Source organism: Rhopilema esculentum, chromosome 19 (assembly GCF_057945365.1).
Source record: "Rhopilema esculentum isolate cy_ngs chromosome 19, ASM5794536v1, whole genome shotgun sequence".
In the NCBI taxonomy this organism is placed as follows: Eukaryota; Metazoa; Cnidaria; class Scyphozoa; order Rhizostomeae; family Rhizostomatidae; genus Rhopilema; species Rhopilema esculentum.
In genome coordinates, this window is record NC_142833.1 from 5,574,080 (window position 1) to 5,598,602 (window position 24,523).

The 24,523-nt window shown below is 37.8% G+C and overlaps 2 protein-coding genes across 5 annotated transcripts in view; one reads left to right on the plus strand and one right to left on the minus strand.

The window, feature by feature from the left end:
• Nucleotides 1–776: 776 nt before the first annotated feature.
• Nucleotides 777–2,963, plus strand: LOC135688039 (vacuolar protein sorting-associated protein 72 homolog). Its single transcript, XM_065204728.2, has one exon. It carries the CDS (start codon nucleotides 929–931, stop codon nucleotides 1,883–1,885), a length of 957 nt encoding a protein of 318 aa, XP_065060800.2. The 5' UTR covers nucleotides 777–928; the 3' UTR covers nucleotides 1,886–2,963.
• A 1,228-nt stretch (nucleotides 2,964–4,191) lies between these two features.
• Nucleotides 4,192–24,523, minus strand: part of LOC135688033 (dystrobrevin alpha) — a 44,451-nt gene continuing 24,119 nt past the window's right edge. For 3 of the 4 annotated variants that reach the window (XM_065204717.2, XM_065204715.2, XM_065204716.2), the window contains exons 16-22: nucleotides 23,551–23,569; nucleotides 22,495–22,568; nucleotides 21,343–21,550; nucleotides 12,941–13,211; nucleotides 7,392–12,300; nucleotides 6,045–6,154; nucleotides 4,192–4,988 (exon numbers count right to left, since the gene is read on the minus strand). In XM_065204717.2, coding sequence (XP_065060789.2) covers nucleotides 12,137–12,300; nucleotides 12,941–13,211; nucleotides 21,343–21,550; nucleotides 22,495–22,568; nucleotides 23,551–23,569 — 736 coding nt within the window. In that variant the 3' untranslated portion in view covers nucleotides 4,192–4,988; nucleotides 6,045–6,154; nucleotides 7,392–12,136. Of the gene's footprint in view, nucleotides 4,989–6,044; nucleotides 6,155–7,391; nucleotides 12,301–12,940; nucleotides 13,212–16,817; nucleotides 18,815–21,342; nucleotides 21,551–22,494; nucleotides 22,569–23,550; nucleotides 23,570–24,523 lie in introns of those variants that run through there. The other variant, XM_065204718.2, reaches the window with a different exon arrangement.

The window sequence follows — 24,523 nt, forward strand, 5'->3', positions numbered from 1 at the left end:
TAAAACAATGGAATGGAATGCTGTGTAATGCTGCGTTGTGCTGTGTCGCGAAGACAGACCATTCGAGACACAACGAGGATTTCCTAACAATCTACGTAATATAAAAAATAGCTACGTAAACAAAACGAAGTGTAATTGCTAAACAAATCTATTACATACTGGCTCTATCACACAACTGTTACTGTATATCATGAAAACTTTTGACTTTTCATTCACTGAACATGTACAATTTTGTTATGAGCAATTTTCAGCGTTTTCTAGTCCTTTAATGATATCAAAATGGATAGGAAAAATATCGACTTGCAGACCTTTATCAACAGTAATATGGCTCTGCACAACTCATATAGAGATACCGTAAATTCTCGAATTGCCTCGGCCCCCCTCGAAAAAGCCCCACCCTCGAATAAGCCTCACCCTAGAACTACAAATTGTCAATAAGCCCCCCCCCCTCGAATAAGCCCCCACTGCTACCGTATATCCTCAATTTGATGATTTTTGCCATCTGAGGTCGCCTATGGCGTTTTATTGAATTACCACAACAAATTCATACTTTTGGTAGTAATTAATTAAATGCTCATAAAGAAATTTCTACTAAAATAAACGAGGTCTTTTAATAATGTCTTCTTAATGTCAACAATGATTCTATAAGCCCCCCCCCCCCCCCTCGAATAAGCTCCCATCCAAAAATATCAAAAATAAATAAGCCCCCAGGGGGCTAATTCGAGGATTTACGATATGATACAAAACAACTAGATTATCTAGTTTGTAGCCTCTTTCTGAAATACCTTTGTGTCAGCCTCAGCCTCCACCATTTCGCCGCCATATTGATTTTCTGTAAGTTTTGATGATTCCTTATAAAAATAAGGATTCTGCCTGCTATTCCAGCTGTTGAAAGCTAAATTTTCTTGTAAACTGGACCAACATCGTAATGGCTGCTGAACGATCTCGACGCCAAAATGCTGGAACTAAAATGCAGAAATTGATCGAGGATGAAGAGGAGGACGATTTTTACAAAACTACCTACGGTGGCTTTGATGAGGAAGATAACGACAATGTCTATGAGACTGAAGATGATGACGACGATGTTGTTGATTCAGATTTTAGCATTGATGAAAATGAGGAGGTAAAAAGCGAGGAAGAAGATGAACGTCCTAGAAAAAGAAAGAAAACTGTTGTAAAAACGTTTAAGGCATTGAAAAAATCTGACGAAACTAAATCCAAAACAACGCAAAAGATTAAATCCACTATCAAGTTAAAAAGGCCCACAGAACAAGCTTCAAACGAAGAGAGGAAGAAAACGTTTCGCTCATCCACACTACAGAAAAGTGAAGACTCAACAGGAAACGTGAAAACCCCAACAAAGCGTGTTTACAAGCAGCCAGAGTTGAGGAGGCTTACCCAAAAAGAACTTTTAGCAGAAGCAAAAATAACAGCTGAGAAAAACTTAGCCTCATTGGCAGCATTCTTAAAACTTGAAGCAGAAAAGAAAAAAACCAAACTTCACAAAGTTTGTCATGCAGGACCTATAGTGCGTTTCCATTCTGTAACCATGCCAATAGTCGAGGAAGATGATGCCAAAGTTGTTGATGGTGAAGAGCAACTTGATGATACCAGTGCTACTAAGAAATGTTCACGGAATTTCATGATATTTACTGATTTAAAAAACTTTCCACATGGTTATTTTCCAGACAATAAACCAGGGCATCAAGAAAAGCCACTTTGCGTTATCACTGGCCTCCCTGCTAAGTACAAGGACCCTTTGACATCACTTCCATTTGCAACTTTAGAAGCCTTTAAAGTTATTCGCTCTCAACACAATCCTCCTTTGGCATCACAGAAGTTGCACAATTCTGATGGGTCAAACAGTAGAACCAGGAAGAGATGATTGTTTTGCTGGTCCAATATTAAGATATTTGCCATGACAATACTATTCTTGCTTGCCTTGCTAATTTGACTGTTTTCTTCCCTCCCCCCAGACTGTTTCATTAAAACTTTTCCTTGTGAATCTTGTAAAATTACATGCTACTTAATGAGTGATGATATTTTGAGGATTTGCAACATAATCATAGAAAAGGAGTGACAATTTCAAAGAATGTAGCTACTTCAAAAAGATTGGTTAGAATGTAAAGCATAATTGATGAAATGGTAAATCTAAACAGCACAACTCAAGAATTATGCACTGGATCTTTTTAAAAACTGACCTAAGGATTTAAAGTGTTTTTTGTGGCAGCAATGCATCTGTTCAGAAAAAGACTGATTGATGTCACCGTACCTGGTTTGCTTTTGATCAAGAATAAGGACATGTCACACTAAATCTACAAGAAAAGGTGAAGAGAAACAATAATTTAAAACACTTAGCTACTATACACTATTATTTTTCAAGAAAGCTCATTATCACTTAGGGTTATTAAGCAAAGGATGTCTCTTATTATTTTTAAACACTTTGTTATTCTATAGTGTCCTTTATTTTTTATATTTACATGCACAATCAGGCAATCCACAAATATGTGACTGAGTGGTAAATTGCCCTAATTGGAATGAAATTCGCGATAGGGTGCTGCCTATTCAGCTGCTTCTTGTTAAGTACTTTGTTATTAAGGCAGTAAAATACAGTACCTTGCAATTCTGATTGGCTTGCTGTATGTTCTTTTAAAAAGGGAAAAAAATTATGCGGTTTATTATTTCCTATGGTGCTGAGGCCCCATTTGCTAGCAAAGTGGGTGAGCCATCCTTTATTTGCCAACTCATCTGAAAATTTGCAAACGAAGCACCCTTCATGGCAAAAACTACTCGTTTTTACAACATAAATTTCTTCCAAGAGAGTCACACCCCCAGCCCAATTGTAGCGATTGCCCTTAACAAGCTATGTCAATGATGTAAACACATTATACAACTATGTGTGTCTATGTGTGAGTGTATATGTGATATTTTTTTGATTATTTCAATTACATATATGGAACAGACAGCAGGTAATGACTTTTTAGTACTGTAGCTTGGGATACATACCAATTTGACTGTATTTTCCAATAACTATTGGAAAGTTATTTTGAGAGGGGCAAGAATGGAAAGCATTGTGGCCTTAAGGCATACAATCAGAACATAATCAAAGTTTTCTGATATCATGCTTCATGTTTTTCGAAGAAAATACTTTGGATTGGGTGTGTGGTGTGTGGGTATGGACAAACCATCACTGGCGATTAAGTGAAAGAAAAATGCGGCAGTGAGAAAACCTAATTATCCATCAGCTTACCCACTGTCTTCTTACCATTGACATCATGTCTTGCAAAGCAAACATTTTAAAATACACTTCAGCTCTTGTCGAGCGTTTCTGAGAGTACGAAGCCTCAGAATATTAACAAAAAACTTCAAGCTAGGGAATATATATACACGAGCTGACCAAAAACGGGATTACAAGTACGACTTTAAAAAAAGACATGAATCAAACACAAATAGTTGAACTTGTAGACACAATGTAGGAGATTGATGGGGGTCATAAAGAGACAGTTGTGCCTCCTCTACAATCATTTGCCATCGTTTGTCAGAGCCTTTTTTAACATACTAACCAGGAGGACCTTTTCCCCTCCTGCCCCAATGACTTTTCATTGTTTTAAACAATAGGCTAGTGTTCTCCTCTTTATACGAACAAAGGCTTGCCCCCTCAGCTAATTTCCCTTAGGATAGGTTATGTCGTTTGTCTAGTGTATTTTACCAAGAGGAAATCTATTGAAATGATTTTGTAAACCCTTTGTAATTTTAATTTTTTTATCCCCGGCTTCAAGCAATGTTGTTTAAAGAAATTTAGTGAAGATCGTCGAAAAAAGAAAGTGTAGAGATCGCATACAGTAGCAAGATCTCAACAACTTTGCTTGAAGAGGTAAGGGGCTGAAATATCAGTCAAGTATTTAACTGTCAAAAATTTTGTTTTGATTTTATCACTGCTCTCGATAAATTTTGTGAAGGATTGTAGAGTCTTCTAGGATAATCTTTTCTCTATTGTGTAATGCCACTATAATTCAACTGATTTACAGATCCATTCTACCTAACAATCATTCACCATAGAGCTCTGATTACGTCGGTGTAATGGAACACATTTCTGTAGAGCAGTTCGGGCCTAATTCAGTTCGAGCGTAATGTTTGCCGTTTGCACAAACTTTGCCACAGCTGAATGAGAGGATACAACTGAAAAAAACATTTCTGAATTAACATAATGTTGACCATAATCTTGTTACATGTATCTGATCTTAAGAAGAAAAAGAGCAGTTTAATTAACTGTTGTGTTCTGTACCTTTTTGTTGTTGTCAGTTATAAGAAAAAAGCATTTTTCTACAAATTCTACGTAAAACATAGTTGTATTGCTTCTGCTCGTTAATATTTGATAACTTGATAATAATATTCATACAGCACTCTGGACAAGTTTTTTTCAGACTTAAAAATGTCTAAAACAAAAAAATGCGAGAAAACCGCTCATTTAAGTGTAAAAACAGGCTATTGATCCAATTTGGTATTTCTTGAATGGTGTAGACTTGGACTGTCTCTGATGCAAACCACCCTTAAAATGTTCTTTCCCTTAAATCATCTCCTTATGATGTTTGTGCCTTCTGCCATCATGTTTCTTGTTTCCACGCTTTCCAGCATGTTTGTGCTTCTTTCCTCCGCGTTTCTGTTTATCGTCTTTCTTTTTATGCTCCCTCTTCATTTTTCTTTGCTCCCTTCCAAATTTTTTGAGCTTCTTCTCTACATCTTTCAACTTCTCGATGGCTTCTGGGATGAAGTTTACCCCCTTCATTCCTATCTCGGTTCCTTTGATAAAGCATCTTCCATACTTGCGCTTGTTATGACCTTCAGTTCTAAGATGACAAAACAACATGTCTTTTTCGTCGTTGCATGGGCATTGGTCACTGCACCGTTGGTTGATCCTGTGGGGGAGCATCTTGCACTTTCCTTTCCAGCAACAAGTGCCTTTTGGGCATTTATCAATGCTTTCACATCTATAAAAAAATGTAGAATCTCAAAGTGATTTCCCTAACACCATAACTTAAACCTGAATCGATACCGGTCCTTCCACAAGGAGTCGCTGAATATCATCGTTACTTTGTCTAAAATGTTTTCAAAAAAGCTGAGAGCTAAAAACGACAATGAACCAGATGTTGAAAGCAGGACTGTTGCTAGGAATGGTGCTGAAGGGTGAGTTCCAAGTTCCATTTGCCAGCAAGGTTTGCAAAAATTTGCAGACTAAAGCACCTCCTGATTTGCAAAAAAAACTCCTTGTTTTTGCATGGGAAAGTTTGTCCAAGGGGGTGTCACCCACTCATGCCCACCGAAGAAGCGGCCATGATTGTAATGTAGATTTTAAAGCTTATTTTGCAGACCGTGTTTTTCACCGCTGCGGTTTACGTTTCTCAAAAAGTGACAGGTTGATAGTTTGGCCAATTCAAAACCAAGACGTGAGCAATAGTTTCATGATTTCTCCAGCCAATAGGTCATCATTTTTATACTTTCCTATATACAATAAAGCCAAGGCATTCTCTGTGTGCAGAAGTTGAAGTTATTTTGTTTTCAATTGCCTGTCATCATCTCACTTAACTCTGTACAAACCTTTCACAAACCTCTTCAAATTTACAACAAATCAACTGATTCTGGACTCTGAAAGGGATTTCCCGACATTGTTTTGGGCTTTGTGGGGTACAGTTCAAAAAGTTTCAAGCTAGATTTTTGTCATAGGCAATAGGATTTCTCTACGAAGTAGATTTTAACGACACCACATTGTGGACTCCATTGCATCACGTAATTAAGGCAATCAATTTATAGCAGAAGTTGGCAGGACATGGTTTTCTTAGGTGAAAGATAGTAACAGTTTTCACAATGTGGTAGCGGAAGTCAAGATTATAAAGGAGAGCTGTTTAAGAAACTATGTGTGCAGTTCTAAAATACCTATGCCCAAGTCGCTTACACAATGTAACAATAAATATGGTATAGGGCGACTTGATTTATATGTATGCGACTGAATCCACTCTGTCTTTGCAAATATAAAAATGATACCTCACCTGGGAAGCATACTTCGAATCTTCATTTGAAATTGTCTGACTTGATCTTTGAAGCCTAAGTAGTTCGTTGCCTGGTCTTCATGCTTCTTGTGGTGCTCGCCATGCTTCTCCTATTGACAAATGACTGGATTGAGCTCGTTTTTACTTAAAATGGAATGATAAAGACAAAACATCTTTACAATAATCTAGGAAGATAGTTGCAATGTCTGGAAAACTGTTTATATTGTGCTAGCCATAGAACCAAGGCGGGGTTTGTGCATGGCACTCAAGTCAGCCTTTTGTGGCTTTGAACCTGACTCTGGCGTGTGACAGAGTTAGAGGGAGACCACGGCAGAGATAGAGAGGTAACATGAGGAAAAGGGATTACACGAAGGAGACGTGATGGACAGGAATGCAGCCAAAGCATCCCAAAGAAGACTCAAATTGGCCTTCCTCAAGCTTGTTGATCGTTTGAGCGCCATGTTTTCTCGGTTTTGAACAGTTGAATTATGACTCCAAACACTTCAGTGTCTGTAGGGATTAGCATCTTAATGCTCCTAGCCCAAATAAATTGTCGAAACTTCTTACACATGTTTCGATAAAATAGAAGCAGCAGTGCAATATGCTGCGTTTCTGTTAAGATTTTTGAGTCGAAGTCATTTCGAAATGTGAATTAGCAAGCTCCTTGATAAAAACCTGATCAACATGTATTGCTTCTTAGTTCCTGGATAGCAGTAAATTGTGACAATTTGGGATATTAAGTCCAATGCTATTTTGTTGGAAGTATAAAGGTGGCAGAACATCTGTCTTGTTTCTTCTCAGTTAAAGAAGGATGCTAAAAATTAAAAGTTTCTTTTTCTGAGAGAATACTGAGAGTTTCTTAACAATTAGACAACAAGGGGGATGTACTGCTTTACAATGTTTCATAATGAAAGCGAGTATTGTGAGCTATTTATGACGTCATGTGTCGTTCTTAACTCCGCTGCTCTGCAAAGACCGTGATTATTCTGGTATGCAACAAAAGGTGGTTTTTTGGGAATTTGAAAGGGTACTGCATTGATTTAACAAATAGGCTCCTAATGTGACAAATTGACTTTTGATGAACACAACATGTGCATAAATGTCTTGAGCATCAACAAACTTTCAAATGGTACCGGTTCATTCAACCCAATATAATGTTACTCAGTTTGAATTACACACATGTAGCATTGCATCAAGATTATGTTTATCAGAGCAAATGCTATGCGACTTTAGAATCGTGAATATGCTCTAAGCTTATAAATGCAGAAAGAAAATCATGGAGTGGAGAAATAAGCAAGGCATTAGGAGGATTGAATTTGATAGAAATATTGACACTGTTCATCATACCGAATGATGCTTCAAAGAATGATGCGAATCCTTCGTGTGGTCCTTTCTTTTGTGATGATGATGATGTTTCTTTGCTTCAATTAGCCCCAACAGCGTGACAAGAAAAAGGAAGGCCAGTATCAAGATCTGTTTCATCTTCTCGCAGCTTTTCCTCCAGTTCTACTGATAACTTAACAAAATATTCGATCAACCTTGCGCAGAGCTTCACCAAAAGTCTAAAGAATCAACTAGATAAGTGAACTGAAGACTGCTAGCAGGTTGGAATCAACCATCAATTGAAATGACGGGGGCTTTGTCATGCATCTTCATTGTCAAAGAAGACAGCTGTTTTTTGACACGCAGGTATTTTTGAACATGTTATCAAGCCCATTGTCTTCGTTTTAATCCACTTGTGTGTTTCTCAATACACACATTGTGCAACATAATCCCTTATTTCGCATCAGTTTGAAATCATTCTTCACAAAAAATATTTCTTCGTTGCGAAATCCTTCTTCAAGAAAACATATTTCTTTATCAATGCTAAGCTGATTTCGTGTCTAATTTTGTAATCAAGTTCAAACAAGAAATAACCTTTTTTAACATCTTCCTTAGATTCTGTGAATATTCAAAAATATTAGTGTTTATTCTTCGTTTTCGTTTCAAAACAAGATAACGTGTTTTAGCATCTCCGTCATTGTAATAAAAAGCTGTAAAAACATTCAAAAAATCTGCCTAAAGCAGCAGAGAGATGTCAACGACCAGTTTTAGATTCAAACTGTTAAATGCCGCAAGACAATAGACGCAAGATTTTTTCCTCAACAGCATGGTCAGTAATAATCATCCCCTTTCTTTCTAAAGTACCATTGTTATCGGGTATTCTTCAATTGTCAAAAAATGAGTCCCAAGACGGGGAAAGCAAGGCGCACAGTGAAGCATTTTTCCTGAGCAAAATGCAAACCATGTGCGGCGGCCATTCGTGACATTTTCACAGGCAAATGCTCCAGCTCCTGTTTGCGCATGGCTTAACATTCTTGTTGTTTGGTTTCGAGAATACTCAACAGCAAGCTTATCGCGAGTTTTGGTAGACAGAAGATGCTAAATGCTAATCTTTAGAAGATAACGTTGAGATGATAACAATATTTAAAATTATACACAGAATGATCGGTAGTGATAGTAAAATATTTTTAACGAAGTTCTTCGAATACAAGGAAAAAGAGCCTGCAGCTTTTGAAGCTCATTTTGTTAAAGCTTTTTTGGCGACTAACCTGTGTAAGAACTATTCCCCAACCTTATTAAGGAGCTATTAGAATAATTTGGCCAGGAACTATATTGAATGCAAAATAGCGTTTGAGAATTATACTGAAATAGAGTTTGAGAAATTATATTGACGAATTTTGCAGTAACAAAAGCTACAAATGTAAATACACTTAAAAAGAAACTAAAGGGTTTAATAGGCCAATGGCCTTCTTATTCCACATTATATCATATTATCATTACGCTTGTTGTAACACCAGTTGAAGCTTGGCCAAACTGGGCAACATTGTTGGGCAACATTCACAAATTCCTAATGTTGCTAAATGTTGTCCAGTTTAGCCACCATGTCGGCCGACAAATTTGTCAAGAAATCTTTTGCTCGAATGTTTGAAAATGCTCAAACATTTTCCGGCAACATTTGTTGCTCAGATGTTTTCCAGGTTGGCCACATTGTCGGGCAACAATTCACCTTAATTTCCAATCTAAGAAAAATAAACATGCGCAGTACTGTATTGCAAAATAATGTGCTGGACTCGATTAAAATAAAATGGCCTGTTAATGCATAAGATTTGAAGTTAATTGTACAGAATGGGAAGAAAACCTCGGAGAGGAATAATAGTGTAGAAATAATAAAAAGGCATCGTTGTAGCAGCAGCACATGAATTTTGCAACACACATTTGGCATTCCGTATTGCAATATCTGTGCATTCAATATTTCAACGCTTTGAACATATTTCTAGTCTCTCGGCTGCCTCCGGTGTAAAAAATGCATTTTTCGTTTTCATATCACTTTGCCAGAAGTAAACACGAAAAACATTGAAGATCACAATTCACAAAAGTGAATACATTGCGTTTTGAGCTTTATCAATTAATAATCTTTCTTGGAGCAACCCCCGTTTTAATATAAAAATCAAAGGTACACGATATACAGACTATCAATGCACGTCAGAGTAATAAATGCACGAATCTATTGTTTGTTTTAAGACAAACTCGCTTTCATTGGCTAGTGGTTTTAGGGGCGTCAATGATTGGTCTCGCGATTAGAACCGTTATTTTGCAGGTGGCGACGCAAGCAGCTTCACAGCTACAAAAGAAACCGCCTAGCTGCGTACATTGTTAGTTTAGCACAAAGCCAGCTCTCCACTGAGGATATAGGTGTCGGCGCACGATGAATATACAGCCAGATTCACATGGGTAGCTACAACATGCTGATACGTAGATTTGTTTTCTTGCAAAATCTACTTGACAGTTCAACTAAGAGTTTTGGTGTAATTAGCTGAGCTTGATTGATTAACTCATAGCCTACACTTACAGAACATTAAATGCCACCTTGAAACCTATTGCCTAGCCAATGTTGCTTTTGGCCCTGTTCCTGCACTGATTCTACCGCTGCACAGGCAGTGACGGATTTAAGGGGGGCAACTAGGTGCAGTTGCCCCTCCCTCGACGAGTTGAAGCAAGTCTGGCGCCCCTTTCTTAGAAAGTGTGTGCCCTTTTTTGAAAATTGTGCGCCACTTTTGGAGAATGGGAATCAGGTGAAAAAATTTTCCGAGACCGATAGGTTAATTTGCTTCAAGGATTACCTCAAAGTTATGTTGTTTATTCTGAAGATGGATCTGAAATTGTTGTATACAGTGTACTCTCATCATCAATTTTTGAAAATTGTTCAGTGCCCCCACTACCAACTGCCCCTCCTTAAAGTTTGCTCTGGATCCGCCCTTGTGCACAGGAACACGAGCCAAACGAGTTGAAAAGATATCCTAATTAAGGAATGCTGGTACCGCGAGGCAATTATCTTGATTCACGTGGTTAAATTTGCATGTTATTATTTTAAACCGAAGTCAGGAATCGCAACTTTTTTTCAACTACAGGCCTATCGCCATAGGGGGGCGCGTGGGGCATGACACCTCCCTTGAAAAATAACTCCATTGTAAAAACGAGGAGTTTTTTGCAATCTTTGGTTCCTTAGTCGGCAAATTTCCAAATTGTCTTCAAATACAGGATGGCTCACCCAATTTGTCGGCAAATGGGACTTGGAGACCCACATTGAGCACAATAGCTAGTCAACACAGCGAAATAGCCTGTGATTGGCTGCTGGGTTACCATCTATAATTTTGCAGATTTACCTCTAATATCTTCCCCCAGCTTCTACGACTCAATCTCAATCTCCACAGTTGAATGTATTTGCTAACAGAATAGTTATGGAAGCTACAATGTCCTTTCTGGAAGAAACAAAACGATTTGACTGAATGCAGCTACCCCATATTTATTTTTTATAATTATATTTTCTTTTTTTTGGCTAAATAACCTAAATAACTTTTTTTTGTTTTGTTCCTTGTCCCTTTGTTGGCTTGAGTGACAAAATGGTTAAATATATTGTAAGTGCCATTTATGAGGTAACTCGATGACCTTGTGTCTTTTCCCTCTATGAATGGCACCATATGAAGTGGCTGTTGCCTAGCCTTAATGTTTTAATTGCTTAAATAAAAAAAACACTAGGCGAACATTTAAAAAAAGTGGAACAACTGGGTTACAAGTGGAACAGTACTTTGTGGATAGTATTTTTCAATGTAGCAGAGCTCCAGTCAGGAATTAAAGACATGAAAGCATCCAGAGAAAGCTTGGCTCAGTGATACGCGGAGGCAAAATAACAACTATACATTACAATACACGAGATATATGGTGATATGATAAGCAATATTAGAAATGAATTGACAAACTTATTAGAATAACACACGAGATGTATAAAAATGCAGTTTTATTTACAAAAGCCTGCACCAAGGTAACGTAACTAGGCCGCCATCTGAATGAGTTGGCTAGTAAAGTTACTCAAAAAGCCTAATTAATAAAAAACCTGCTAAACCAAAGGTCCTAGAAATTTTGAACACACATTTTCAGCCTAGGAAAGCATGGTTAATTAGCTTCTAATGAAGAACTGTAAGTTATGCATTCACAAAAGTGCACCGAAAAGAAATTGAAGGGTCTACGAATTGATTATTTGTTTGTTCCCTTTCTTTAAATTTCTTGGCTCTTTATTCTCTATAGCTCTGGGGCAATTTTTCGATGATCTGCTCCCAAACAAAATGGACTTCGCCATCATTTCCCATCAAGTATAAAAGCACACAATGAAGCACACAGACACACAAAAACTTGTACACAAGTGAACACACATTAAAGCACTGGTCACTGCAAACATTTAAATAGCGTTTTAATGACCTTTATTGCTTCAGCCATTCTTTTTTCCCTTTAGCCACTTAGGACTAGCCTGCGTGCAGAATATACGGAGGAGAAAAAATCCTATTTATTCTCCTCCGTAGAGTCTGCACGCAGGCTACTTAGGACTGATAAGGGAATGTTTATACAGTTCATGCATATAGTTAAATGTTCGTTACAATTTCTGAATATAGTATATGTAAGGACGTCCATTGTAGCAAAATGCAGCGCTATATTTTCAATACATTAAAATTAAAAAACACATTAATCAGCTGTCGAAGGATACTCTCTGTGTGGGATTAATATGTGATGACTGCATTTCTAAGTTCAGCGACATCTTGGCTGGCTTGAGTTGCAGAAAGCTCATTCATAATCAAGTCGAGATCACGTGTCAATTGCTCGTATTTCTGAGTGGATGATTGCTCCGATACAACTGATGATTGGTCGTTCTCTTCTGCTTCATCTGGAAGTTAAGAATTAAACAGAAGTGTTAGTTTTATCATTTTACAAGGTGCATTAGAAGTGAAATCTTTCAAACAAACATTCTCTGAAAACCATTTTTTTCAGAAATTTAAAATGTCAACAATTTGGTTTTGTTATACTTAACACGATTCTTTGTGTTTATCTATTTTCGGATGATTTCAGACAACTCAACTTTCGATAAGAATTTGGCTATTCTAAAGAATCGTGGTTGTTCGATATATTCGATGTATTCTGAAGTATGGTTGTTCGACAGTTTTCTTTATTAATGTATTCGGTGTGTGAATTTAAAAAGGGGCAATTGACAGCATCCAGGAATCCCTCTGATCATGAGCGGGAGGTGTCAAAAGGGTGAAATTCTGAATGTCAAGGGATCCCCATAAGCACGTAGGCAACTTGTATAAATCAACATCGAATTGGGGAGGGGGGTAGTGGTTTTTGGATGCCAAGAACACCGAATTGGTGCAAAATCCCAATTTGGAGGCCGTAGAAGCACAACATTTAGGAAAAAACAAAATAAAAGTTGCACTGTCAGCTCCACTAGGGCAATATCCTTGCACTGATATTAATTACCCTGGTACTGCTTACTTGTAGGTCTTTGAATAAACAACACTGCTACTGACCTTTGCTTAGCTCATCAACCAGCACAGACATCGCCGAAGTGATATCATCAACAGCATGAAGTAAATCTGCTCTGAGATTTCGGCAAGAGGAATCTTGACCCGGGCGTTTGCCAAACGCCTCTCTTACATCTCCATTGACGCCGCTGAGCGAACCAGAAGGTTGTTGTGAATGTGTTGGGGATTGGCTTTGGCTGCCTCTCGGAAGTGTTCCTAGTGCTCTTTCACGAAGAGACAGATTGCGCTGCAAGCCTCGAGGAGATGACTGGTTATTCTGCAAAGCAAAAATTACAAGGCTGCAAAAACGGTTGTTTGCAAGGTCGACGCCAAGTTCTCTGCTTATTGGCCGCCATTGAGCAGCATCTTAGGAATTGAAATTAAATTTCATACAACAATGTGTCTTGTTACGAAACTCAAAGGAAAAAGCAGAACTGTAATATTTTTGGGACATGTGTTTCAAATTTTAGGTAGGCTCAACATATTGAAATTCTATTCAAATTTTGCCAAGCATGAACCGTAAAAATAGTGATAATACCGTGTTAATATGTTGCTTAAAATGTGATTTTCGCTTCCAGATAAACAGGAAGAAATGAGATAAACTTGCATACACATATCAAACTTAACGGTCTTTGCGCAAGCGTAACCGCAACCACAAATGCTTCAACAGTCACAGTACGTTATTTTGCTGTTGTATCTTTTACTGATAGCAGAGACAGATACTTTAACACTTGATCTCGGAATGAAATGACGGACTTTCCGGAAACGAGACAAAACTATCAACTTTCGTAGAAAAGAAATTCACCTTTTGCCCGCACTCATTTGAAGAACTTTTGTCATAACAGGGCCTCCGACGAAGGGGGGAGGGCCGGGGGGGCCTTGGCCCCCCACTTTTTTGCAAAACAATAGAGTTTTTTTCAAAATCTTTTGTTATGGATGTTAAATTTTCCCTTGGCCCCCCCACTTTTCAACTTTTGTCGGAGCCCATGCATAAGCATTGTCAGTTTTTCTCGAAAAACTGTGTAATATGACAAGATTGTAGATATTTGAACAGAAATTGAATCAAATAGAAATTCAGCATTTATCCCCAAGTTGGAAAAATGAGTCCATCAAAATTTTGCTTTCATTTAATTTACAAGCGCACATTTCTGCATGGAAACATCAATTTTTCGATTTTTTCACATTCAAGTAGCCGAAATTTCAAGGCACACAATGATACCATATTTGGCACACAATGATACTAAACTAACAGAAATTTTGAAAATGGAAAAAATCCCATATAACTGAGGATTTCCATAATTTCTTTATCAAAACTTTCAGTTGAGGGCTAAAAATCTTTTGACCTATTAAGCTGATTATCGATGCTTTGCGGTTGTGGTCGCATGTCTCATTTATAATAATGCATGGCACATCCATATATTCCATGTACGGCTTATTGATCTTAAAGCTTCAAGTGACTTGACGCAGATTACACTTTAGTTTACGAGTGCTTTGCAAGTGCGATCAGTGAATCCTCTACATACAGGTACGAAAAAGCTATTTGTACCCAAGGAACCAATCAAATGGTTCAAAAATTTGCACACGGCTTGGACAGATGTCTGGTAAGCAGAGCGTGTCACAAAATTTTTGTATTTGCTCTAGTCCATCTTTTAAAGCCAATTACAGCTATGAGAGGGAAGAACAATTGTTTGCCAGTTTTTGGCAGGGAATAGTTTCAAAGGGAGGAGGAATTTGAAAAATTCGAGACATAAGGATCTGCGCTTTCTGCTGATATAAGTCAGATTTTGTTATCTCAAACGCAAGGGTACAAAATAGCTTTTGAAGGTGGTACACTCTTCAAAGCAATAAATTTGACTGAAAGTATCATTTTACAATATTTGCCAATTATTTTGATATGGTTGGAATCGCCACTTTCTTGAACATCGAATGATGTATAGTTTAATCTGATTCCGGTAATAGTTTTGCTTTTAGGGAGAGAAAAACAAATATCCTGCTAAAAACGTATACCGTAACCTTAATACCTTAGGCGGTAGGTACAATCACTGCCAAAAGTCTTGGAACACTAACGTAGGTTTTCAAAAGGCAAATTCAACCATCCCCCTCTCCCCCTAGGAACAATGTTGATTTACTATAGAAAAAAGAAAGGGGTTATGGAGTACGCTTTTTTGTGGATTTTCTGTGATTTTTATATATTTTCAACATTGATTTGGGGGGAAAGGGGGCGGAAGTGGTAGTATTCAAGAAAACAAATGAGAAATAGAAAAGCACAGCGCAAAGTGTTTGGTGTTCCATGTAATTTTGGCAGTGATTGTAAGAGGTGGTAAGAGGAATCTTGCAGGGAAAGGAATTCATAACACGGAGCTCGGCAACCATCATGCATTTAACTTGATACATCGCGTATTTTACTGAACAGAATCTACTACAAGTGGTTTGTTGTTAAGGCCTGTAGACGAAGTTCAAATACCTCATCTCCTTTTACGATATCTTCGCATTCAGAAAACTGACACAACTGATGCAATTTTTCATCGTAGCAAACTGATAGGGTTTGGGTCCACAGATCTTTGACAAAAATGTGATGAAATCTGCTTCCACAAGTTCTTTACAAACCTTAAATAATATTTTGGTGGATGGGTGAGGGGGGAGGGGGTGAGGGGGGAGGGACTGCGGGGAAAGAAAAGGACAATGCATATCGTCGAAGAAATTATGACGAGGCCGAATCGCGTGCTCGACTGCGCATGCTATGTAAAACAATATAAAAACTTCCGTGAATCCGCATCCATGTGAATCCGCATCCATGTGAATCCGCATCCATGTGAATCCGCATCCATGTGAATCCGCATCCGTGTGAATCCGCATCCGTGTGAATCCGCATCCATGTGAATCCGCATCCATGTGAATCCAAATCCGATTGGGGCATGCGAATATTTCTTTATCCGGTGACGTTTGATCGCGCTGGCTGCTACCATCTCTAAATGCGGGTATGAGGAGTTTTGAATCCAAAAGAAGAGTTAACGGATTAATAAATACCTGATACAGTTTAACTTAATCCGCCGGTCCCTCAAAGAACGTTATAACAGGATTACACTGTAGTATGACAGGGACTAAGATAGTGTGACAGGGCCTAGGACAAAGTAGCCTTTTGAGTCATCGCCAACTATGATATCGTCAACATAATAGCAAATTTGCAGGGAAATAAATACGAATAATTTGTTTCTGGCGTACGATCTCAAAATGTTGAGAATTCGTCATCAACGTGCTGATAACGGTCGAAATCTTTTGAATTTGCAGATTCAAAAGGCTTATTCGAATAGACCATCTCAGAGTTCGCCATGATAGAAATATATTGTTCGATGGCCATGATAAAAAAGTACTGTTCGATGGCTTGCTCAAATCGTTCAGGTGGGGCAAAACAGTGCAAAATTCATGATGGATAGAGGTCTTAACTCTCCTTTAAAATAGAGAAAAATACTTTAAGAGTGAAAATCTGAACTTCGTTTATAAACCACGGACTTTCACCTACAGCAGAAATTACAAATCTTGATGTTATAGGCCGCCATTCTATTTATTGTGGCTACAAGGCTACGCGAATCCTATTGACGAGGCCTAAATATTATGCTAACCTCGCTTTCGTTTGTATATAACACTTTTATATAACATGCTAACCAGTCAGCAACAGTGATTAATCTCAACACGAGTTCCTCGTTTTCTGTTTGCACATTTTGATTAAGCCTGCTACATGTCGATGGGGGGAGAGAAAAATGAAAGGCGTACTGCAAACCTGAGGTTTGTATATGAAGTTGTTCTGGGGGTCTTTTTAAGCAGGCTACAGGCAGCGCTGGGAAATGGTCAAGAACGTTGAGAAAGAGAAAAGAAATTGCGGCAATACTTTAAACATATGAATATATATATATATTTATATTTGTCTTTATCTATAGATAATTATCAGATTAATTACTTAAAGTTCCCCAAACATAAAACAAAGTACATAAACAAACTATGATAACAACAAAAGCGAGATAGTATGTCATCTGATCAACTCTATAACTCATAAGAGCGGAAAAAACTAGCAACGCACGATTGCAGAGAGTTCGCGTTTGGTCCTCGACCCGTAACGGGCCCCATAGGGTGCCCTGGTGGATGCGCGTCAAATATGTATTAGCAAGCGGTTACAGAACGAACACTTTAAAAATAGGTTTAACAGTTAGATAATGCATAAATAAGCCGAACATCAAATCCAAACTGGTTCCATCCATTAGCAATCAAAACAACTTCAAAACGAATTTCAAAATGAATTACAATCTTGTAGAAATTGCGGAATACAAAAACGAACCTTTAAACGTGCGAGATGCAAAACTGATTAAACGAAATATTAAAAAGAGAAAGATGCGTTTGACAAATATCAAGGCGAGGCAGAATCAGGCAAACGAGATGAACGTCTCCTTTCATAACCTTGCTGCACGCAAATAGCTTCCTATTTTAATTCCTTTCAAACAGCTTCCACTTATCCATTTTTTCAGACAAAGATACTTTGAAAATTGCAAACGATATAATGTTACAAGGTTTTATTATATCCATATCAAAGGATTCCTGAGGAATTTATTAGATCCTACATGCAGGAAAGCGATAGAAACAAAATATTTCACCTCCCAGTCGGGTTTAAAAATCCACGAGGTTTATATTGAAAAGAGGGTAACAAAACAGCAGCAAATAGCAGGAATTACAGCAGTTTTCCTGCCAAAATACATTCTAGATAAGCAAATCTACATTCTACGACTGCAAAGTTTTTAAACCCCAGGAAAAACATTCTGCATTTCCCTCTCTCAAACAAGCCCTCTAGTTTCTGTTTTCTTTCTGTGTCTCTGCATAAACCCAATTATTGTTAAATTTTATGCCTACCATTAACCTCCTTTATCGTCTATAAGTCAAATTGATCTGTACTATAAAACAACATCTCTCCACTAAGAATGACGTTCAAAATAAAGTTGTGACCATAACATAGGGGGCTCCTTATTTGCGGGCTTAGGATCATCTTTAAAAATTAATTAACAGGAGTCAAAAATTAAAAAAGGGGGAGGAGGAGAAGAAATTTGGTTTTTCCAGTATATGACATGAAATAATTTTTCAAAAACCGATTAGTTTCTCAATATGTTTTTACCTTGTATTGAAGGTCAAAATCCATTGTGGCAGACAAAAAGTAACACCGATTTTAAGGCAAAGGATGAAATTATGGCGCCCCTGTGGTGGTTTCAATCCATTATGCAACGAATATAGACGAAAAATACTTCGAAAGTTAAGAAGCAGGCAACAAAGAAAATACCATTAAAGCTATAAAATTGCCATCCACCAGATAACTGCTAGCCAAATGGCAACCCAATCAAGCTGCCCTTCCTCACCCCTCACCTTTCCATTCGCACCCCGTCTACAAAAGGACTTTTATTGTGACGCAAAAATGTATTCTTTTGGAGAGCTGAACAAAAACTGTCTGTGGTTAAACTTGGTTAAAATTGCATCTACAGCAAGGATTGGTTGTATGGCACTGCTCACTTTGTTAAAAAAGTTGTTTAGTAAAAATGTACTTATTGTGACCAATCACATTACAACTCTTCACAATGCAAAAACTGTCAATCAATTAAAAAAATTCGCGAGCAACGTCCTCAAAAGGGGGGAGAGCGCTCCTCGCCATGATTGCATGCTGACTACAAATTGCCATATTGGTGCAAGCATTTATCTGGTGGGTTATTCTTTCATAAAAATTATTATTATTATTATTACAAATCATTATTTGGTACATTTTGTCGCTGATAAAGTGCACTTGTCTGTACAGATTATGCTTGAGTGCAATGTGCTGAGCTATTCTCCCCCGTCCGAGGACTCGCCAATCTACGAGAAAGAAAACAGATGATTTTTTAGCCGTGCTATGCATGACACCGAGTAGGGTTGGCCAATGGCCATTCACCATTTGTCAGAACGGCTTCCCAACCCTATCCAGTGATCTTAGTAAAAGCTCTTTTATCTAAACGATACTTGAATTTCTAAAATCGCAGATTTTTTAGTAAATTCTCAGTTAATTCTACAAAAGCCACAATAGCAAATCGGCCTTTCATGTGGTACTGTTTCAGAAATTTCTCATATACTTTTTATTTGTCCCTTCAAAGGAGTAGCTTATTGCCTTGATGTCTCTGACAGCATCCCTACCAAACTCCCATAAAGAGGGAAAGTGCCACATGGATTTGCCTTGATGGGATTTTGGATAATCAATTTCATTGTGTTAGCAAAAAAACCTTTGAAACACGCTGGACGACCAATTCGGTAGCAACCACAGCAAATGGTACATTAGATTCTGCAAACTCATACGCGATGCAAAAACTGCCTGAATATGAGAGAACCATTCCTTGATGAAAGGTTTTTTTGGAAAAATGAAACACCCTGTTCCATTGGCACATCTAAAGCTCCGTTTTAAAATACTCTTTTACATGATGTTGCTTCATTATGGCTTCTTGTTAAAGTAGAGAGGTAGGCGAATGTGTTATGAAATAGAACACTACATGCCTCGATACGAATAGTAAATGGCCTCGCTTGCATCTCTGAAAGGGACTTTGATTTAGCGAAAAATTTGTACATATTGCAGAAGTACGTATATGTTCATGTTAACAAGCAAATCCATCACACGATGGCTAAAAACATGCCATTTCCGCTGAATATTCCATCTTGATGCTCCAAAAAACCACGTACTTCATTAGCGAAATGCATTTTCATACAAAACTCGTTGGAAAATGAGCTGATGCTGGATGATGACTGAAAGACGCTCGAGTCAATAACACGATGTTTCATAACGTGCCTGATTGTTTTGGATCTGATCAGTGGCGTTTCTAAAGAGGGAGGGGGCAGAGGACCATAGCCCCCTAGTCATGTTAAAAATTTGATGTTTAATTAAATAATTGTTCAATCGCTTTTTGGAATCTGTCCGGGTTGCTCTATTTTATTTTGCTAAATGCGATCTTTATTGTATTTATTCAACAAGCTAGGAGCCCTGATAAGCGAGGTGAACATCAATGAAATTTTGGCTCCTTTCTGCAGTTACCAGGAAAAATTAATTCTTGACAATCATTTCAATCTTTTATATTTGTTATGTGTTATCACGAAGATACACCTTCCCAGGATAGGCCCAAACCAAGCTTCTCCACATCCCATTGTAAATCCTTTTCGCTCTGGAACACAGCATAGGGAAATACCAATACCATTCCAGTATACCTTGGCAATCTACTATTGCTAATCGAAACTCTATAATTTGAAATTTTATGTAACAGAATGATTTGGTTGATCTAATATACTATGGAAAATATACATAACTACTATGGAAAATTTGCCAATCAACTTTAGAAAGCTATTTAGCCTTTTATTCTTAGATGTATAGTTCTTCTGTTGATATTCTATTTTTCATGTATTATTGTTAAAGAGGTAACGACTCAGCGGAGTAACGAGCCAAAGTCACCTTTAGTTAAAGAACAAAGGGTCCCCAACCTTAAAGGCCCCCAAGCAGCAATGTTTTTTGATATTTTTTCTAGGGACCTCGACTGCCTTCGTTAAGCCACTTATAAAACTATTGGGCATTATGATAAAGATAAGCAATGTATGTTTAGCATCTGAATTGGGCTTAACCCTACGAATGTTGTAGATATTTAAATGCAGCTTCTGGTCATCTCTAGAATGTTTTAGTTCCAAAATTTTTCTTGTGGCCTTTACAAAGTCGTTGATCGATCTTAACATTGAAGTTTATTCAGCATGGAAAGAGTTGTACAAAGGCCATACTTTTCTAGGGGGCGCCAAAATTGTTAATCTGTAGCCAATTTTGAGGCTACACACCACATTTTTTACACTGTTTCACAAAATAATAGCTAGCATTTGCCCCTATAACTTAAAGCTGCCCCCGGTTAGCCCCTACCAGATTTTTAAGGCTAGATTCGCCACTGGATTTGACCCAATAACGCAGAAGTATGTTACTGCATAAATTTCCCCGCGTTTCGAGCTTTGATTAAATTTGCAGAATATCAGAACAATTCAGCCAGTACTTATTGCAGTACATAGAAGTATACCAGTTTGAAACCCTTTCAATGACTCAACTGTGCTATGATTGTACCAACTGACTCTGCTTTGTTTGAAAAGAAGCTGTTGTAGTGATGACAATGCTATTACACCTTTCTTACAGCAGCAAATGAAAAAGAGGAAGCCTCACAAAGCACCTTCATGGACAGGAGTAGGGCCGGAAAAAACAGGCCACAGAATGCCTTTCCCTGTGTCCATTGCTTTTTCCTTGGAAATTCGGGAAATGAGGTGGGTTCGAAGTACGCTGAAGAAAACTCTTGCCAGAATCACGAAATCTAAAAAAAGAACGAAAAAATGAAACTCACCTTAAGCAACTTCATCAGGCCTTCCAGTTGCACCATCAGCTCGCGGCGTGTCTCTTGTAAAGCTAGCATGCGCATCTCCAGTTCATCTTTACGCTGCCGCAAGACTTTTAACTCTGTCAGTACAGTAGGGCTCGTCCCAGCCTGTTGGGCATTTTTCACTGTCTGGTCGTGTTCCACCTTAAGCTTCCGTATTTCACGAAGCAATGAACTATCATTCAAAAGATAAAATAGCGATTCAAATCTTCCTAATCACATTCATAATAAGATGGATCTATAGAAGTAATTCTTAAGGTGATATTAATGCACGACGACTCTAGGGCAGAAACATGGAGTGGTGTAGTGCTTTTGGCATCAACAAGGGGAGCTCAGCCCCCCTGAGCCCCCCTTGTTCTACACCCCTGGAAATATGGTGTCAACGAGGGAGCTTGATTTACCATAAAGAACTGATCAGAAAAGATATTGTCGCTACGTAAAACCATTAGCTGGTGAGGGTATTTAGAGATAAATCTGACCTACAAAGAATTACAGTTTACCCATTGAGCAACAACCCAGCAACAACAACACCATCAACAACAACATTAACAACAACAACATTAACAACAACAAGAAACGCGGGAATAATTGAATAATCGTTGTCAGTATCCATAATTTGTGAATGAGAAGCTTTAAGATACGGCTTTCAACCGGACACTTTAGAGAACTTATCTTGTAATGAGGAAGTCAGCAGAATCTTAGCCCTACGTCACAGACCAAATGGAATATCGATTATCCTTGCTGAAAATAATCTAAACACTGTAATATTAAAATTCAGAAATCCACAACACCGGGGATTAACTAATTACTTAGATCATAAACTTGGTGTCTTCTCTCACCTCCACACGGGCAATGTTAATTACATAGGGCGAAAATACGGCAAACGGCAACTCAAGCTAAAGGGAGTTGAAATATTTTACAGGTGAGACAATCTGCAGAACTTCGCTTTTCAGGTAAAAATTACAGACAGTTCACTCCATTCCCTTGAAACCTTACTGATAAGAATGTATATTTGGGCGGAAAGAGGGGTAGGGATACTGGTGAGCACTTTTTGCGAAATAAATAAACTGAATATTTTCAATAAGCTGCAATGTGTTAAATTATCAGTTTAATAGTTACCGATTTCTCTCTTCTAAATTAGCAATCATATCCCGTTGCTCTTTCGAAATCTCGCCACTGGTTCCTGCCGATTCCTGCAAAGAATATGATCAAACACAACTCAAATGAGATTCGAGAAACACTTATCTTGCAAAACAACCCATTCCCTCATCAAAATTCAAGCTATAATTATAATGTTGCTAAGTCACAAATGACAACTGTGGGTTTGATCGAAATATCCCTTAAATCTTAATTCTGTATTAAGTGATCTTATTCAATAGATTTAAGATGCGAAGAGCGCACCTGCTTGTCACCACAAAGAGAAATTCACTTAATTGATTTTTATAAATAATGATGAAACAGTCAAACTCCAAAGGAACAACAGCTGACAGATTCCAAAGCTCGCTTTCAATCATATCTTCGTAAGCAAAGATGCTGCAGACGAGTTCGAGTATACCACATGTTGCTAAGGAGAAGCTGCTTAGTGAAAGTAGAGTCTGTTTCGTGAAAGTAAACGAGTTTTCCTTTGCAGTGTGCAACCCTCAAATTAATATACCTTCTTTATTTTCTAACTTCTCTGCAGTTCTCTAACGATCGCATAAAGCGTGAAACTAGGAGAAGTTAGTTAGATCCGTCCAGCTCGATCCGTCCTGCTCTATACACCAAATACCGTGTACAGCTACGCAGGGGTGTAGAGCTAGGGGGCTCAGGGGGGCTGAGCCCCCCTTGTTAATGCCGAAAATTGGCAAATTTCTACTTTTGCTATTATTTTTTTTGCAAAATTTGTGCAAGAGCCCCCCTTGTTATTTTGATAGCACTACACCACTGCAGCTACGCTTTTACGGCATCGAGCACTTTATGACAGTCCAGTAAACAGCAATTTTTATTACTTTCATTAAGATATGACACGATATGACACGATATGACACGATATGACACGATATGATACGATACGATACGATACGATACGATACGATACGATACGATACGACACGATACGATACGATACGATACGATAGGATATATGATATATGATATAAAATAATACGATATGACATGAAAACAGGGATAGCTTACCGCGCTGTGGCTTGCTAGCCTGAAAGAATAAAATTTATGCTGGTTAAATAGAGAAAAACTCATTTATACTACATGATATGAAAAGTAATACATAAACACTTAAAAAATCGACGGAATCTCATTCTCTTGTCCTGTAATATCAGACTTAGCAAGTATTTCATATTACCGTATTTCAAAGGGTTTTTAATTTTTTTTAAATTTCTAGCATTCTGCAAATCGTTTGGGTGACAAGGTAAGGGGAAACTTTGTGTGTGTATATATATATAAATATATACATATATATATATATATATAGCTTTTTTCATCAAATACTCGCATACTTGTTTCTGTACATGTCGCACGTATGACCGATGACCATTTGATGTTTACAACATGCTGCTAATAAAAATGGGGTCAAATCTTCTTTTCGTAAAGTTATTTTTCAATCTGCATGCATATACGTGCAACGCGAGTCTTTAATCAAACGTGACCGGGTAAAATAACAAAACTTTGTGTATTTTTGCTTTCTGTAAAATAGTTTCAACACGCCATAACAAAGTCATCGTTCCTACTTCTAATTTCACAGGGCACACTCTGAAGGTTATACTTGTATCGCATCGTATTTCAATTCTTCCTTTCAGTTTTTCTTATTCATATTCAACAAAACAAAGGAGAACCAAGTCAATTTAATGGAAAAGTACGAAACATCAAGTATAACCTCGTATCTTGACAAAAATTAATCTTAAAATATGTGAATTCCTTTTACATATGATTTGTTAGAAAGAAAGCAAGCGGTAAGCTTTTGATTAGGCACTTATAGTTCCCAAGCCACACAAAATCTTGGTTCTAACACGACCAGAGGTCCTTTGCTGAAAACGTTGGCGTCATCACACTCCTTATAGACAAGTAGCACACAAGTTTTGATGTATGCGATGTCCGTATTAAAAGCTGAGCTGTCCCCGATCATTGTGTCATGCAAAAACATAAACAAAAC

What these genes read in the sequence shown, in the direction of transcription:
- LOC135688039 (XM_065204728.2), top strand. Translation starts at nt 929, where the DNA reads ATGGCTGCTGAACGATCTCGACGCCAAAATGCTGGAACTAAAATGCAG.